We start from the raw sequence: 18997 nt of genomic DNA on the forward strand, positions 1-18997 counted from the left end.
AGTTAATTTCATCTAATCTTTTTATTGTTATTCATATCATGATTTATTTGCTTGAAAAATATTGCATAAGATCAGCTTTCTGCTTCGGTGAGCCATACAGGGGCATACTGGATCATAAGACTGTAGGTTACTGTATCATGCTGGGGGTATATACGATGGCATACTGAGAATTACTGTATAACACAGAGGAGGCAAACCGTTCCACACTGTAGATATACAGTAGATAGCTGTGGAAATGCTGAGGGTTACAGAGAAAGACGAGGGATTATCATACTGACAGGGGTTTTGAAAGCCAGTAGTGTATTAGTTTATTATTTGATGCCAAACTCAATGATAAAGAATATCTTTTGAGGCTAATCTAGTAAGCATGGACTACTATATTTGTCACTACAGAATATGAACTTCTTAACGTATGCCTAAGGGTGGAAATTATACAAATCCCCGCATAGGTTATTGGATCGTTGCAGACACTACTGGATTGGAAAAGTGGTTAGAATTTTCAAAGTTTTCTTACAGCGTTTGATAATTGCTGAAACTGTGCTGTTCTTGCCTATAAATACTGATCTTTACTGTTATTGTTGCTGCTGTTGCTGATAAGTTTAGTTGTTTCTGATAATTACTGACATTTATTGTCGTCTTTACTGATAGGTCTGATCAATACTGACAAATGCTGTTGCTGTGCTACCGATGCTGAGAATTACCGTGGTCATTGTTTCTAGGGTGAAAAAGAATATATTTTCTAAGAATATTCATTACAGTCTACTTACAAGGAAACTTCTGAATAAGATCACATTGTATATATATATTTTTTAAATATCATCATTTATTTATTTTTATGCCCCCGGATCGAAAGATCCCGGAGGTATATTGTTTTGTCCTGTCTGTCTGTTTGTCTGTCTGTCTGTTGTCAACTTTAACCTAGCCCATAACTATTGCGCTGTCAAGGATAAGGCTTTGATATTTGACATGAGTGTACATTATGACAAGACCTTTCCATTGGTACAGAAATATTTGATCATGTGACCTCAACTGTGACCTTTGACCTACATTTGAAAAACTTTAACATTGGCTATAACTATTGCACTATATTCTTCGTCCCACTCCAGAATTGTGTTACCATCGGGGGCATAAAGTTTCACTAACACATCCTGTTTATTTTTCTTTAGTTCAGTCAATAGTTGCAGATATCGATTAATATTTTCATGTAGAAAATGGCTGAATATTTGAAAAGTTACATGTATAAAAGGGATCCGTTGGCTCTTATAGTTAAGTCCCCCCTACAATTCTCCTTTTGAAAAGGCATTATTAAATATCTCACACAAAATCCATTCATGTAATATATACTATTACCTTTTATTGAAGATTGTGCTTATAACGTGATGGGTTCAATTAATAAAATTTTATAATATTTAATTTATTGAATTGAAGTGGGTTCATTGAGCTACAGAATACATATGTAGTGCACTCTATTATTGTACTTTATATACTCCACTCAATTTATTTTTTTTAAATCGTGTGCTATCAAGCTTTATGTCGTTCGTTTTTTTTTCCAGTTTTTTATTTGATTTTTTAAGCGATCAGTAAGTCACATCATGAAGTGTGATTTTCCGTAAATGAAATCTGCAATGTCTTTCTTTCTTTTTTAGTCCGATAATTACCGGTTACAGCTATAGTACAGAAAAAATAAATTACCCACTTACATGATTAATAAGTTTTGAAAATCTTGCCATTTGTGTCGTCATGTTGGTTATTATGAAACTTCGTGTAAAATATTTACATGTACGTACATAAATCTACACCACGAGTACATGTTGCTACTTTCGTTTTGAGAGAGTTGGGTCATATAGTGCATTCAGTGAATACCTGTATTTCTTACAACAAGCATAAAGTAAAAAAAAAGAAATGGCCAAGTACACCAGAGTATCATTAGTTTTTAATTTCATCTCTATTTGTCCTTACACTATCTCTGTACAAGAAGTACATGTACACGTTGAGTGTTTACCGACATGATTCAATTCGTGATTCAGACAGTAGCCCAAAAAGAGGGGGAAGCGTGAAATACTGTTAACTTGACTGATTGGTGCAAGGTTGATTTTTTTAACAATAATTATCTATTTTTCATTATATACATGAAATAAATTATCTTAGAGATTCAATGAGCTGGAGAAAATTCAGAACTTTGATATTTATTCATATGTGCGATCAAAATGTTACTTTATATCATTTTTTTTTATCGGTTTTAGCAATGTGGGGTTTCCCCAATTGTGAATCAGTGTGAACAGCTGATACTTATATCATTACAGATTGCTTTCACTAAGCCATCTTTATTTATAAATACACATATACTTGTTGCATAATATAATTTCTAAGATGAAGTCCAAACCTTTTCTTTATTAATTTCCTGTCTCCGTTTCATGGGCCTTTAACAGAGATTCCGAATCGAAGTTATCCCCACCCCCTCCCACCCCACGCTTATACTTTATACATCATCTCAAGAAATATAAGTAAAACTAGCAAATGAGTATTAAATACTGAGCAAAGATCTTTGTGAATTAAAAAAGGACCTCTAAGTTACATCATTTGTTTAATCAAATTTGTAAATAACTCGATTTTTTTGTTTCTGTTTTTTTTTTAAATCTTAGTCTCCTATTTTGCTAGATTTTTTGTTCTTTCAATTTGATTTGTAAACAAAAACAATAGAGGTTTAATCTATTGTGCGTCCATGAAGATTGTTTATTCTCCAAGTGTCAAGTATGTACTTTTATTTACTATGAACACCGGTGGTCACAGACGAAAAAAAAAATGTAATTAGTGCTCAGTGTTCAGTGACCACTACAACTTACATGGAATTTACAGCGATCAAGCTGTTTTTGTTTGTTAAAAAGATATTGGCCTATTTTTGGTAATACATTGCCATTTTATACTACTCTTCCTTACTTGACTTTGTATTTTGTATGTATGTTAATATGTTCATCTACCATATATACCATATATACCATTGGAATGTCTGAGTGTAATAAGCAAACGAGGTTGTGTTTCTAATGCAATCATTATTTCAATCGATTACATTTCTAAAACATGTAATCATTAATAACATGTCTAGATCTACAGTTCAAACTTAATAAAAAAAATTGGACCCTAATACATTTATGAAGGCTTCATGCATTCCTTTTTTGCCGATAAAAATAATTGAAAAACAACTAAATACCACGGATTTTCCTTCTTTTTTGTAGAAATCTTTCCAGGAACAAAATTACCATAGTACAGGACAATGCCTTCAACGGTTTAGGAAACCTTTCTATACTGTAAGTATATCTTAGTTTTACTCAGTTTGACATTCTATATGTGTACTTATTTCACGTACTAGGTAGTTACATGTACATACATGTATGTGCATGTATAAGTCACCATTACTTATGCAAAACTGTCTTTTTTCCCATACTTTTTCAAAATCTGATAATGCTGGACGACAAAGATCCCACAAACAATAGAAATCTGTGAGCATACAGGGCATAAAACACCGCTCCCCTAAAGTTTCTAATAGTGGGATCATGTGACTAGGAGAAGTAAGCTTCCCTTGTCGACCCCTCAAACCCACCGGAAACCCTATGGGTCTATTGACATTTCTTCTGAGGAACACGTTGAGGATTCTGCACGACGTATATATTCTTTATATAATAAAGAAATCAAAAACAATGATCACTATTTTTACTTCAGATGTCAACCGTATGATAAGGGGATATTAATGTCATTTGCTGTTTTATTACAAAATATAATCCAGTTGGTTACTCTTAAAATATTTACTGATTATCTTCTCTTATATTTTGAAATCTTCTGTTCGATGTGAGCGTGAATTTTGATTTTCTCTTATGACGTTGCACTTCCACGGCGTTTAAACGTTTGTGACGTCAAAATAAAACGCATACTGTAACCTATTGACCCCTTATCCGTGTTATGGCCTTTTGAATGCCGTAGCTTTCGTTACCCTTTATAAGCAAAATACATGTTGAATGTAAATATTGATTTATATTTTCATGTAGAAATGACTGAATATTTGAAAATTACATGTATAGTTTACCCCCCCCCCCCCCCCCCCCATTCTATCTGAAAAAGGCATTATTGAATATGTCATACAAAATCTATTCATGTAATATAAACCATGACCTTTTATTGAAGATTGTGCTTATAATGTGACAGGTTTAATTAATAAAATTTCATCATATTTGATTAATTGAATTGAAATGGGACCTTTGAGCTACGAAATACATAATATAGTGCACTGTAGTGTTTTATTTTATATCCTCCACGCATTTTTTTTAAATTGTGTGATATCAAGCTTCCGTTTTTTTTTTTCTTTTGTAAAGATTTTTATTTGTTTTTTAAGCGATCAGTAAGTCAAATTATGAAGTGTGATTTTCAATAAATGAAATCTGCAATGTCTTTCTTTCTTTTTCAGTCCGATAATTACCGGTTACAGCTATAGTACAGAAAAAATAAATTACCCACTTACATGATTAATAAGTTTTGAAAATCTTGCCATTTGTGTCGTCATGTTGGTTATTATGAAACTTCGTGTAAAATATTTACATGTACGTACATAAATCTACACCACGAGTACATGTTGCTACTTTCGTTTTGAGAGAGTTGGGTCATATAGTGCATTCAGTGAATACCTGTATTTCTTACAACAAGCATTCAGTTAAAAAAAAAGAAATGGCCAAGTACACCAGAGTATCATTAGTTTTTAATTTCATCTCTATTTGTCCTTACACTATCTCTGTACAAGAAGTACATGTACACGTTGAGCGTTTACCGACATGATTCAATTCGTGATTCAGACAGTAGCCCCAAAAGAGGGTGAAGGGTGAAATACTGTTAACTTGACTGATTGGTGCAAGGTTGATTTTTTTAACAATAATTATCTATTTTTCATTATATACATGAAATAAATTATCTTAGAGATTCAATGAGCTGGAGAAAATTCAGAACTTTGATATTTATTCATATGTGCGATCAAAATGTTACTTTATATCATTTTTTTTATCGGTTTTAGCAATGTGGGGTTTCCCCAATTGTGAATCAGTGTGAACAGCTGATACTTATATCATTACAGATTGCTTTCACTAAGCCATCTTTATTTATAAATACACATATACTTGTTGCATAATATAATTTCTAAGATGAAGTCCAAACCTTTTCTTTATTAATTTCCTGTCTCCGTTTCATGGGCCTTTAACAGAGATTCCGAATCGAAGTTATCCCCACCCCCTCCCACCCCACGCTTATACTTTATACATCATCTCAAGAAATATAAGTAAAACTAGCAAATGAGTATTAAATACTGAGCAAAGATCTTTGTGAATTAAAAAAGGACCTCTAAGTTACATCATTTGTTTAATCAAATTTGTAAATAACTCGATTTTTTTGTTTCTGTTTTTTTTTTTAAATCTTAGTCTCCTATTTTGCTAGATTTTTTGTTCTTTCAATTTGATTTGTAAACAAAAACAATAGAGGTTTAATCTATTGTGCGTCCATGAAGATTGTTTATTCTCCAAGTGTCAAGTATGTACTTTTATTTACTATGAACACCGGTGGTCACAGACGAAAAAAAAAATGTAATTAGTGCTCAGTGTTACAGTGACCACTACAACTTACATGGAATTTACAGGTTGTACCCTGTTCTGTCCTAGCGCTCAAGACGCAATCAAGCGAAATCACAGGCTGACCATCGATTTTTGATCAACAGAAATCAATTTATAAGTGTATTTATTTCATTTATATCTTTGAATTTACAATATTAAAATCGGTTATTTTAACCATCTAGTTTAGGTATTAGGTGTCATTCCTTATTTCCTATCTCGTCCAATATTATCTTCTGAAAAATTTGAAATTGAATTAAATGAATGAGATTTTTTAAAATTCAATGGAGATTTGTGTGCTGACTAGTGGAACTTTACGAGACCTACATAAAAATACATGTTTGTATTATTGCACTCAGACAAGGGACACTGACTACTAATATTTAAAATCAGCACCTCATCGACCGGTTGTACATGTAGCAGAGTTATATTCTGGGATCTTTACGATGTACAAACGCTCACCGTACGTTCAAAAAAGTTTCTGCACCCCAAGGATGAACATATTCCAATGTTGAGACTTTTTGATACATCTTTCATATTTTGAAAAAAATATAGAAAGTGTAAAAATTAGCAGTTTCGGGCAGATTTTCAAATTTTCAAGGATAAATGATCAGAAAGACAAAACATTAACAAACATAAAAAAAAAAATCTGTGCATGTCTTCGGAAAGGATAAAATATTACCGACTGACCAATAACGGCCGCAAATCACGGCCGGGAAAATTTTAGAAGTATTTTATTTTTGTATTTATTTCGTAATGATGGCAGATTCTTGCCTATTTTGTCATTTCATGAAGAAATAAAGCATTATCAATCGACCATGCCTTTGAATCACATGCCCACGATATACTGCTCTTTCATCTTAAATATTCGAGCAATCAATATTTTGTTAAACAACAACAGATTGTGTATAAGACATATACAATGAGGAGTTTCATACAAATGACACATTCCTGTGAATACTGTAGTACCCAATTTCAAGTGGCATAGACATAGTTTTGAAGTTTATATTCTTTAAAATTTTCAAATGAATTATAAAACGTATATGGTGCCAGATCGTTTCCAGACTGATACATAATAAAGGTGTGTACTGAAACTACTATTATCTGAAAACAATCATGACTACAAAAATTCATATCAGGGATGGGCACGATTACTGAAAAATGTAATCGATTAATAATCGATTACACTCATGTTTGTCCTGTAATCGATTGTAATCGATTACTTTGGAAGATGTAATCGATTAATAATCGATTACTCCCAAGTTTTTATCCCTTCAAATATCAAAGCAATATTTAAATGGTAATGTTGATGATATCCACTGAAGTTTGAATGTGTTCCTGCAGTTTCAGTGCAGATTCTTTTAAGGTTTTATTCTGGCTAACATTCTCACTAAATGCCCAAACGAGGGATTCTCTACCATGGAAAGTGGAGACATGATTCCTACAATAAAATATGCCATGGAATTAATTATTCCTTTCAACCTTGGATCTGAACCTCCATATTCAGATTTGACTTGTTGCAAAAATTATTTATTATAAAATAATTTTATTGTGAATAACTTCGTTAGAAGTATTTGGGCTGCCCGTATGTTGACAGTACACATTAAACATTCTTGTGTCTTTTTAAAAAAAATAAGTAAATTAGAACTCTTAGTAATAAACATGTAAATCAAATGTCACAGTGTCTTTAAGTAATTAAACTAATAGCACAATTTCATTCTGTATTGAAATAAGTGTTTTGAGAGCTATTAATTGTTTTAATAATATTGTTTGTCTTCAATAGAACTATGAATAATAAAAGTTAAAACTAGGTAGTTCACAGTTTACACCTCATTATCTGCAAATCAGGGATGTCTCAGTCAATTAATTAGCCAAGATAAAACACAGTGACACTTACTCCCTCTCTTACAGACACTTATAACCTCTCACTGATATAAAAGAAACCTTACAATTTTGAATGAAAACATGAGAATGATTTTGCAAATTTTAAAGTTACTAAAACAACAAGTTTGAAGTTGTTTAAACATTCATTTTTCAGATATGAATAAGTATTTCCATCTTCTTTTTTTCGAGTACAATGTAGTTTATTTACCAAATCATTTATATTTAATACAGCACTTAGATCTGTTTTTGCTATTTATAATTTTCTATTACAACCACAAAGTTTTTCAATATTTGAAATATGAAAAAGGACATGCAGCAAGAGGACTATGGGTCAAATGTAAAATGCAAACAAAAAATCTATATATTTTATTAATAAATAGTTGAAATACACTTCTGATTTATTTAATACTAGACCAGTAGGTCTATAATGCAAATTTTATTGAGAACATTATTAAACTTATGATAATAAAAGTTAGGTAATCCAAACATTACATAGTATGTACACTAGGTTGTTTATATTTGATATTTGTGTGTGAATGACAGGAAATAATTCTCCAAAATAACATCCACTTATGCATAAAATAATCGAAAGTAATCGAAAAAGTAATTATAATTACATTGAAAATTTTAGCTGTAATCGATTAAATTACGATTACAAGTAATCGAAAATCTCTTCGATTACAGATTACTGTCGATTACTTGAAAAAAAAGTAATCATTACAATCGATTACGATTACTCGATTACGATTACCCCATCCCTGATTCATATATACATTCTTGCATATTAATGCATTTTTTTCCGTTTTAATATTTAAGAAAATTGGAGATTCGGTAATGATATGATTGAAATTATTAAAATAATGTTTTTAAATTATATTAAGTGCACTGTGTTAGCAAATCGAGCACACATGATAAAAAACTAAATCATAAACAATAACAGAGCTCTATCCCATATACAAACACGGGATTTTGCTGAGAGTTTAAGTCAGTGAACACACAGAAAATATTAGATTCTTAAAAAACGCAATTGTAAGTGTGTATGTTCCTTCATAATCCAGGTTTATTTATTGACTATGAAAATGTGAAAAATGTTATACATTTTCACGTTAGCAATATATTTTAGTATATATTGTGTAATATTCATAGCTATGACTTCTTTCAGTTTATGCAAAGAAGAAATATATGAAAATTAATCGATTGTAATGATTAATGTAATGTTGGCTCATATTTTTCCTCGTTACATATAAAACTTAATGGTAAGAAGTAGTGTTTCAATGTAAATAATTATAAGTTTGAGAACATTAAGTCCACCACAAATTTTGACTCACCGATCAAGCTGTTTTTTTTTGTTAAAAAGATATTGACCTATTTTTGGTAATACATTGCCATTTTATACTACTCTTCCTTACTTGACTTTGTATTGTGTATATATGTAAATATGTTCATCTACCATATATACCATATATACTATTGGAATGTCTGAGAGTAATAAACAAACGAGGTTGTTTTTCTAATGCAATCATTATTTTAATTAATTACATTTCTAAAACATGTAATCATTAATAACATGTCTAGATCTACAGTTCAAAGTTAATAAAAAAATTGGACCCTAATACATTTATGAAGGCTTCATTCATTCCTATTTTGCCGATAAAAAAGAATGAAAAACAACTAAATACCACGGATTTTCCTTCTTTTTGTAGAGATCTTTCCTCGAACGAAATTACCATAGTACAGGACAATGCCTTTAACGGTTTAGAAATCCTTTCTATGCTGTAAGTATATCTTAGTTTTACTCAGTTTGACATTCTATATGTGTACTTATTTCACGTACTAGGTAGTTACATGTACATACATGTATGTGCATGTATAAGTCACCATTACTTATGCAAAACTGTCTTTTTTCCCATACTTTTTCAAAATCTGATAATGCTGGACGACAAAGATCCCACAAACAATAGAAATCTGTGAGCATACAGGGCATAAAACACCGCTCCCCTAAAGTTTCTAATAGTGGGATCATGTGACTAGGAGAAGTAAGCTTCCCTTGTCGACCCCTCAAACCCACCGGAAACCCTATGGGTCTATTGACATTTCTTCTGAGGAACACGTTGAGGATTCTGCACGACGTATATATTCTTTATATAATAAAGAAATCAAAAACAATGATCACTATTTTTACTTCAGATGTCAACCGTATGATAAGGGGATATTAATGTCATTTGCTGTTTTATTACAAAATATAATCCAGTTGGTTACTCTTAAAATATTTACTGATTATCTTCTCTTATATTTTGAAATCTTCTGTTCGATGTGAGCGTGAATTTTGATTTTCTCTTATGACGTTGCACTTCCACGGCGTTTAAACGTTTGTGACGTCAAAATAAAACGCATACTGTAACCTATTGACCCCTTATCCGTGTTATGGCCTTTTGAATGCCGTAGCTTTCGTTACCCTTTATAAGCAAAATACATGTTGAATGTAAATATTGATTTATATTTTCATGTAGAAATGACTGAATATTTGAAAATTACATGTATAGTTTACCCCCCCCCCCCCCAATTCTATCTGAAAAAGGCATTATTGAATATGTCATACAAAATCTATTCATGTAATATAAACCATGACCTTTTATTGAAGATTGTGCTTATAATGTGACAGGTTTAATTAATAAAATTTCATCATATTTGATTAATTGAATTGAAATGGGACCTTTGAGCTACGAAATACATAATATAGTGCACTGTAGTGTTTTATTTTATATCCTCCACGCATTTTTTTTAAATTGTGTGATATCAAGCTTCCGTTTTTTTTTTTCTTTTGTAAAGATTTTTATTTGTTTTTTAAGCGATCAGTAAGTCAAATTATGAAGTGTGATTTTCAATAAATGAAATCTGCAATGTCTTTCTTTCTTTTTCAGTCCGATAATTACCGGTTACAGCTATAGTACAGAAAAAATAAATTACCCACTTACATGATTAATAAGTTTTGAAAATCTTGCCATTTGTGTCGTCATGTTGGTTATTATGAAACTTCGTGTAAAATATTTACATGTACGTACATAAATCTACACCACGAGTACATGTTGCTACTTTCGTTTTGAGAGAGTTGGGTCATATAGTGCATTCAGTGAATACCTGTATTTCTTACAACAAGCATTCAGTTAAAAAAAAAGAAATGGCCAAGTACACCAGAGTATCATTAGTTTTTAATTTCATCTCTATTTGTCCTTACACTATCTCTGTACAAGAAGTACATGTACACGTTGAACGTTTACCGACATGATTCGATTCGTGATTCAGACAGTAGCCCAAAAAGAGGGGGAAGGATGAAATACTGTTAACTTGGCTGATTGGTGCAAGGTTGATTTTTTTAACAATAATTATCTATTTTTCATTATATACATGAAATAAATTATCTTAGAGATTCAATGAGCTGGAGAAAATTCAGAACTTTGACATGTATTCATATGTGCGATCAAAATGTTACTTTATAACATTTTTTTTATCGGATTTAGCAATGTGGAGTTTCCCCAATTGTGAATCAGTGTGAACAGCTGATACTTATATCATTACAGATTGCTTTCACTAAGCCATCTTTATTTATAAATACACATATACTTGTTGCATAATATAATTTATAAGATGAAGTCCAAACCTTTTCTTTATTAATTTCCTGTCTCCGTTTCATGGGCCTTTAACAGAGATTCCGAATCGAAGTTATCCCCACCCCCTCCCACCCCACGCTTATACTTTATACATCATCTCAAGAAATATAAATAAAACTAGCAAATGAGTATAAAATACTGAGCAAAGATCTTTGTGAATTAAAAAAGGACCTCTAAGTTACATCATTTGTTTAATCAAATTTGTATATAACTCGTTTTTTTGTTTCTGTTTTTTTTTTAAATCTTAGTCTCCTATTTTGCTAGATTTTTTGCTCTTTCAATTTGATTTGTAAACAAAAACAATACAGGTTTAATCTATTGTGCGTCCATGAAGTTTGTTTATTCTCCAAGTGTCAAGTATGTACTTTTATTTACTATTAACACCGCTGGTCACAGACGAAAAAAAAAAACAAATGTAATTAGTGCTCAGTGTTACAGTGACCACTACAACTTACATGGAATTTACAGGTTGTACCCTGTTCTGTCCTAGTGCTCAAGATGCAATCAAGCGAAATCACAGGCTGACCATCGATTTTCGATCAACAGAAATCAATTTATAAGTGTATTTATTTCATTTATATCTTTGATTTTACAATATTAAAATCGGTCATTTTAACCATCTAGTTTAGGTATTAGGTGTCATTCCTTATTTCCTATCTCGTCCAATATTATCTTCCGAAAAATTTGAAATTGAATTAAATGAATGAGATTTTTTTAAAATTCAATGGAGATTTGTGTGCTGACTTGTGAAACTTTACGAGACCTACATAAAAATACATGTTTGTATTATTGCACTCAAACAAGGGACACTGACTACCAATATTTAAAATCAGCACCCCATCGACCGGTTGTACATGTAGCAGAGTTATATTCTGGGATCTTTACGATGTACAAACGCTCACCTTACGTTCAAAAAAGTTTCTGCACCCCAATGATGAACATATCCCCAATGTTGTGACTTTTTGATACATCTTTCATATTTTGAAAAAAATATAGCAAGTGTAAAAATTAGCAGTTTCGGGCAGATTTTCAAATTTTCAGGGATAAATGATCAGAAAGACAAAACATTAACGAACATAAAAAAAAAAAAAATCTGTGCATGTCTTCGGAAAGGATGAAATATTACCGACTGACCAATAACGGCCGCAAATCACGGCAGGAAAATTTTAGAAGTACTTAATTTTTGTATTTATTTCGTGCTGACGGCAGATTTTTGCCTATTTTGTCATTTCATGAAGAAATAAAGCATTATCAATCGACCATGCGTTTGAATCACATGCCCACGATATACTGCTCTTTCATCTTAAATATTCGAGCAATCAATATTTTGTTAAACAACAACAGATTGTGTATAAGACATATACAATGAGGAGTTTCATACAAATGACACATTCCTGTGAATGCTGTAGTACCCAATTTCAAGTGGCATAGACATAGTTTTGAAGTTTATATTCTTTAAAATTTTCAATTTATCTTCTTTTAATTTTTAACATGCATGCAATTTTGTAGAGAAAAAAAATGAAATAGAAATTTAAATTATTCAAATACATAGACACTATTTTTCTCTGTTTTAATATAAAAAATGAAGATGACATGAATGAAAAAAAAAAAACTGTCTTCATTGTATCAAATAAGTAACTCATGAAATCATGAAAAAAATCATGTGCATAAAATCAACAAATAAAATTTTCCTGGGCAAAGTATCATACATGTAGGTGCTTCTCATGCAGCTTGTTATTAGATCTTTAATTGTATTACATTTATTTACATGTTAGTTGGTTTATTTAAAGGATGATAGGACTTTTTCACGAGCGCTGACTTTTACAGTCGACAGTTTACTTTTACACCAGGACAATATAGGGATGCTCTTTTGTGATATAAATATTTAGCTTAAAGGTAATTAAAACATAACGATGAGTTATTTCAAAGCACATAATAAGTCGTCTAGGGAGTGAACAACAGCCACTCTATCTTCATCCCCCTACCTTCCCTCCTTGACCAACTCCTGCCTACAGTGCAGGAAGCTAATTTTGTTACAGCATCGATGCTGATTTGAATGCTTCCTTAGCTTGCTGATTTGAATGCTTCCTTTGCTTGCTGATTTAATGCTAGTAATCCTTATCCTGATGCTGTTTTATAATTAGGTCAATGCTACCGGAAGTAGCATCATGCTACCGGAAGTAGATAATGAATTTCAGCATTGCCGTTTAAAGCAATAAAAGTGCCTTTTACAATTATTTGATCATAATATCTCACTATGTATCAATAATGTGAATACTTTAACCAATATTCTTTCTTTCTTTTTTAATTTTTTACTGAATTAAAACTCATTGATTTTCTGATGCTGGTAGGATAATGCTGATTTTATGTAGGTCAATGCTGGTTTTATCATTTGCTTGCTGATGCTGATCCTGGTAATGCTGTTTTTTAAATGCTGATGCTGATGCTAGTTCGATCCTGATGCTACTAATGCTTATGCTGATGCTGGTTTATGTAATAAAATTAGTTCCCTGCACTGTAGTTTTCCATGCGGAATGTTTTTTTCTTTATTTAATTCCTTCAAAAATAAGATATGAAGAAGATACTTCGCCTCACAAGTAAGGTATTTTTAGTTAATATGTTATTCTGTCTCCCGTCATCTGTTTTCTCATCCATTATCAATTCCGTACCTCCGTACATAACAGGGGTTTAAATGTCAAAGTAAGGCGTCGATTGTAAACATTTATGCTTCTCGCAAAAGTTTATTTTCAATCAAACAAATAATTTCTTACATAAGTCATCAGAAACAGGATAAGGAAAACCTTTTGAGTTTTGATGGTTGGCAATAAAAAAGTCAATGAACTTGACTGGGGAATGCTTTAGAGACAATGCACCTCGGAAGAATGAGGGTGCCTGCAGTGAAATAACCATTTTGCCCAATTCTTAAATAACAAATTAGAATTGAAGCACAAAATACCTTTCTGCCATGCTAAATGCTTAGATAAATTTATGATATGAAATGTTGTGAAACAGAATTTAATCCAAATGCAGCGAGAACTTTGTTTGGGTTTAGACAAAAAAGAATGAACCAAAATGAAAGCTTTCTCTTATTGCATGTAATAAATATCTAAATTTCATGCGTAAATTCTACAAAATGCTCTTTTTTTTGCTTAAGCTTGAAATGACATTAACAAGTAAACTTTTTAAGACAAAAACAAGTAAACTTTTTAAGCAATAAAACATGTGAGAGATATAACAATGTACCTCCATCTTGTGCCTCCATCTTGTGTTTTTAGAAGAACTATGAACTATGAACACAATAAATTCTACAACAAAAAATAGTTTCCACACCATAAGTAGTACCAGGTAGCCCTTTTACAGACTAGAGTAAAATAATTTATTTCTGTGTTCATCTACTAAGATTTATGTGTATAAGAATACAAAACAATGATTATTTCTTTTTTTCGAATATGGTCACAAGCCCTTATTCCCATAAGGCCAGTGTCTTATTTAGATGTTAACATCAAAATAAGTCATTTATTACATTAAAATAACAATTATCGAATAGTAAGATGTAGATATACCCTTGTCCCCTTCATGCGATTGTATAAGCAATTAGTTATTCCCAGGAAAAAATAAAAGACATTGTTTTTTCGGAACATAGATAATTTACTAGTATTAGAGTAGACCATTTCATCACAATCCACGATGTAGTTTCTAAACAACTGATCGATTAAGATAATTATAAATATCAATATAGAAAAAAATCAATTAAAAAATATTGTTATCAAACAAATTATCTGTTCCTCTGTAAATCTGCAATCTGTTTTTCTGTAAATATAATAAGTCCAAGAAATACCAAAAAAAAAAAAAAAAAAAAAATTGCTGACTTACGTAATTTACGAGGATTTAAGTCTCCACACTTGCATGAATTTAAATATTCCATAGAAGGATTCTTCTGTATTTGTTAAGGATCGGTTCTTGACATTTATCTTATAATGTCAGATATTTTATTTTCTGCAAACACTTTATTCAGACCTATTTTTCTATCCATATGAAGCAGATCTTATTAAATTCTTATACTGTGAAAAGAAGAAAAATACTTGTTGTGGCCTTCAACTCGACATTTAGATATATCGACAACGTATTGTCAACTAATAATGCTTATTTCCATTCTGATGTCGAAAACGATATATTCCGATGAGCTTGAAATAAAAGACACCATAGAGTCTTTTTTACCACAACTGTTTCATATTTGGATTTTATCCTAAAAAAAGACGTTAATGGTAAGCTAACAACAAGAAAGCTTTTTGATAAACATGATGACTTTAACTTTTCAATCGTCAACTTCCCTTACTTATGTAGCAATGTAATTTTATCACCTGCATACGGAGTTTATATCTCTTAGTTGATTCGATACGCAAGGGCATATGAACAATTTCTTAAACGAGGTTAAAAAAAGACGTTGAGGAAACAAGTATATGAAGAGTCTCGTTTAAAGTCATCATTTCGGAAGTTCTATGGTCGATACAATGACCTTGTCAGCAAATACAATCTATCATTAAGGTATGTCACTCTTCAGCTTTTAAGAAAAGTTCAGTCAGAACCTTTAACTTCAAAACCCTTTATTATAATTAAATTTTTATAACATATTTAAATTAAACAATACAAAATATTCAATACTAAATTAAAACACTACTTACGAATTCATAAAGAATCAATATTTATGGAGAACTATTTCTTGTGGTGGAAGGATATTTAGAAGAAAATTCTTCTAATCTATGCATGTGTTAAATTTGATATCTTGGAATTTTAGCCCCACATAATTTTACTTAGACAACATTTTCCGTTATGATATGCTAGGAATATTAACTATAGGTCTCAATGTATATTTTTAGAACAAATATTACACATCCACTCAATAGACTATGCTAAGAAATGAAGATATATTAAAGAAGTCAAGATAAAATTTCCACCTTTTTGCCTGAAAATCGCAGAATTTGACCAATGTCTCAAAATTTACATCACTGACCCCAAGTTTTTATTTCATTATTTTAAACAACTCGATACTTCCTACCAATCAGACTTAAGTCATAAAAAAAATTGATACAAGAAAATATTTTATTGCCTAATGACATTTTTATACCCCAAATTTGATACTTTTTTAAGTGGAAAAAGGTCACACAATAATTTATGCGCATTAATTTGCATGATTTTTTTTTCAATGATACATATTATTCAAACTATTTTAAAATAAGATTATATTTAAGGCAATAATTACATCTGATTAAATATGATAAAGATTAAAGTGATTAACCAAAAAGTTACAATTTAAGTGCAAAAAGGTCTATTTAATTGTACTCTAGCTCACTAAAATGTACCCCTCATTTTCTTTGCCATTTTGAGTCATGCTATGTGAGTACTTATCTTAAATATACTTCTCATAAATACTTGATATAACTAATTTCACGAGTGACATACATTAAGTCAAATGATGACGGATATTTATTCATAGTAATTGTTAAGCCATTATTTACACTCTCATTTGTGGACGGATTTTTCGTTATTTCCCGATTATGACTAGGAGCACACGGCGAGAGTGACCGGTCAGCAGGGAATGCTCAATCCTTCATGGCAGCTGATCCCACATCTGTTGATTTAGAGGTCCATATTTGCCTACTCCATATTTGTATTGTTTAAATGGACTTTTGAGTTTGAAAACTGTTTGTTTTTTCCCCATATATTTGAAGGTTTAGAATATTTTAACATCGCAAAACTTTGATATCATCGGTTTTGATTCTCAGTCAAGGTCATTTAAAAGTCACTCCTAACACCAGTACTTTTACACATGGAGGTTTTGAAATTTATGTGTATGAATAAATTCTTCAGACTGAAAAAAATTCTTTCACCATCAATTTAAAGTTGTTACTTATTATTAAACACTAATTAACATGAAATGAGCTGGTGAAAAGAAAACAAGAAATCCGCAGGTGTGTTAAGGCAGTAACCAGATAAAATTTCGGCGATTTTAGACTTTTTTTTCGTAAAATGTAACATTGATAAATCGGAAAAGCCATAGATAAAAACATTTACTATTATTATCAATTGTATAGAGGTCATTGAGTCTTATGCTAAAAGAAGCACTCCACCACGACGTCATCACGTGACGTTTATCAATAGAAAAATTGCCTTAATGAAAAAGTAAAACGTTCAACACTACCCCGGAGATGATTCATTTCTTTGAGTGAAATGATTATGTAAAAACATCACTGGGTCATGAAAAGTGCTGCTAGAATCCTACTCTCCCGACACATAAAAAGATATTCGAAAGTTTCGCATGAAATTTTTACATTTTTTACATACGATCAAGGAATTGTTATTAATTCATGCTAACCACATGATTCTTGCAGCACTTTCCAAGTACTATTGAATACAAGCTTTCGATACAAACAAAAATTATGTTTCAAAGTATTCGGCGTAGAGTTGAACTTTTGCATCTTTGTTGTTATAGAACGACAGAGGAAATGCTGATCGGGATTTCAAAGCACTGCCTGTGTTCGTTATAAGAAAACATGATAAGAATATATCAGCGTACCTGATTCTTAATCTTTAATTCCTTATGAATCACACATAACATTCACGGTATATGTTTTAAAACTCACATTTCATATATTTGTTTACATGAATTCTCGTTACCTTTAATTTCACTCGGCAAATATTTGATAAACAGTTTTGACGTCATGGGTTTGGTATTTAACCCCCGTGCTAAATAATTAGCTATTTATACCAACCAAAAACGACAAGATTTAGTTTATATTATGTTTTGAATAATTCCATTCATTTCTTGGACCTGAAATTAAACTTTAAATATAGATATAAAGAGATCATTATTTCTTATGTTCACGTCATTCAGCTTACTATGACGTCATATTGTAAAGGCAAATAGGATATCTCTGGGTGTAACCTTAACATACCCGCGTCCTTTATATTCAATTAATATATTAAATCCGAGTTTCCTTGATATTTTTTTATTCAAATTTCTCAGTTTTCATGAATTCACATGAAATTTCATCTCAATTTTTTTTGCAATTGACTTTATAAAGAAAAATATTCAGATTTCTGTCTGATGATTATTTCAAGGTTCAATATTGATTTACGAGGTAAAAATAAGACTAGGTAATCGGAAAAATCATTAAAAAAAATTAACCCAAATTTACTCTACATTTTCTAAAATTCTTAATTTACAAAATGTTTTTAATATCTACAAAAATATTTTTAACCCCACATAAAGCAAGTTGGGGTAATTGGGATATTTATAATTTATTTATAAAAGGAATACATTTCATTTTATTTGTATTTAACACTAATTTAAAACATTCATTCCGAATTTCCTTTGTTTTATTTTTTCTTAATGAATAAGTTATATTTGAAAATTTTATAAAGTTCAACAAATTTCTAGTGGCAGATAAAGAAAATTATCAAAAATATTTTTCACATGTACAAATAAGATTAATTTAAAGCAACTGAACCTTGAATAAAACCAAGAATAATTAATAAAATTTACAAAAAAAGTATGAGAAAAATTATAAATAAAATATTCATACACTAGATAACATATCAATTAATTATTTATAAGACATTCTTAAATATACATGCATAGTGCAATAAACATGCCATATGATATTGACATTCAGTGTTTAATATGTAAATATCAGAGGGACTAATACATTCCTATGCGTGTAATAATATAGGTCCCAGGAATATATTTGATATTTATTGACTGAGTTTTGTAACAAATATATATCGACACGCAGTATAAATAAACAG

General features: G+C 30.7%; 1 protein-coding gene across 2 annotated transcripts in view; it reads left to right on the forward strand.

The window, feature by feature from the left end:
* LOC133174743 (slit homolog 2 protein-like) overlaps positions 1-18997 on the forward strand; it is a 138047-nt gene that overhangs the window by 37174 nt on the left and 81876 nt on the right. For both annotated transcript variants that reach the window (XM_061309830.1, XM_061309831.1), the window contains exons 2-3: positions 3234-3305; positions 9227-9298. In XM_061309830.1, the coding sequence (XP_061165814.1) occupies positions 3234-3305; positions 9227-9298 (144 nt within the window). The remainder of the gene's footprint in view (positions 1-3233; positions 3306-9226; positions 9299-18997) is intronic.

This window comes from Saccostrea echinata, unplaced genomic scaffold (genome assembly GCF_033153115.1).
Source record: "Saccostrea echinata isolate AGI-Se365-2 ecotype Australia unplaced genomic scaffold, CSIRO_AGI_Sech_v1 ptg000059l, whole genome shotgun sequence".
Taxonomy (NCBI): Eukaryota; Metazoa; Mollusca; class Bivalvia; order Ostreida; family Ostreidae; genus Saccostrea; species Saccostrea echinata.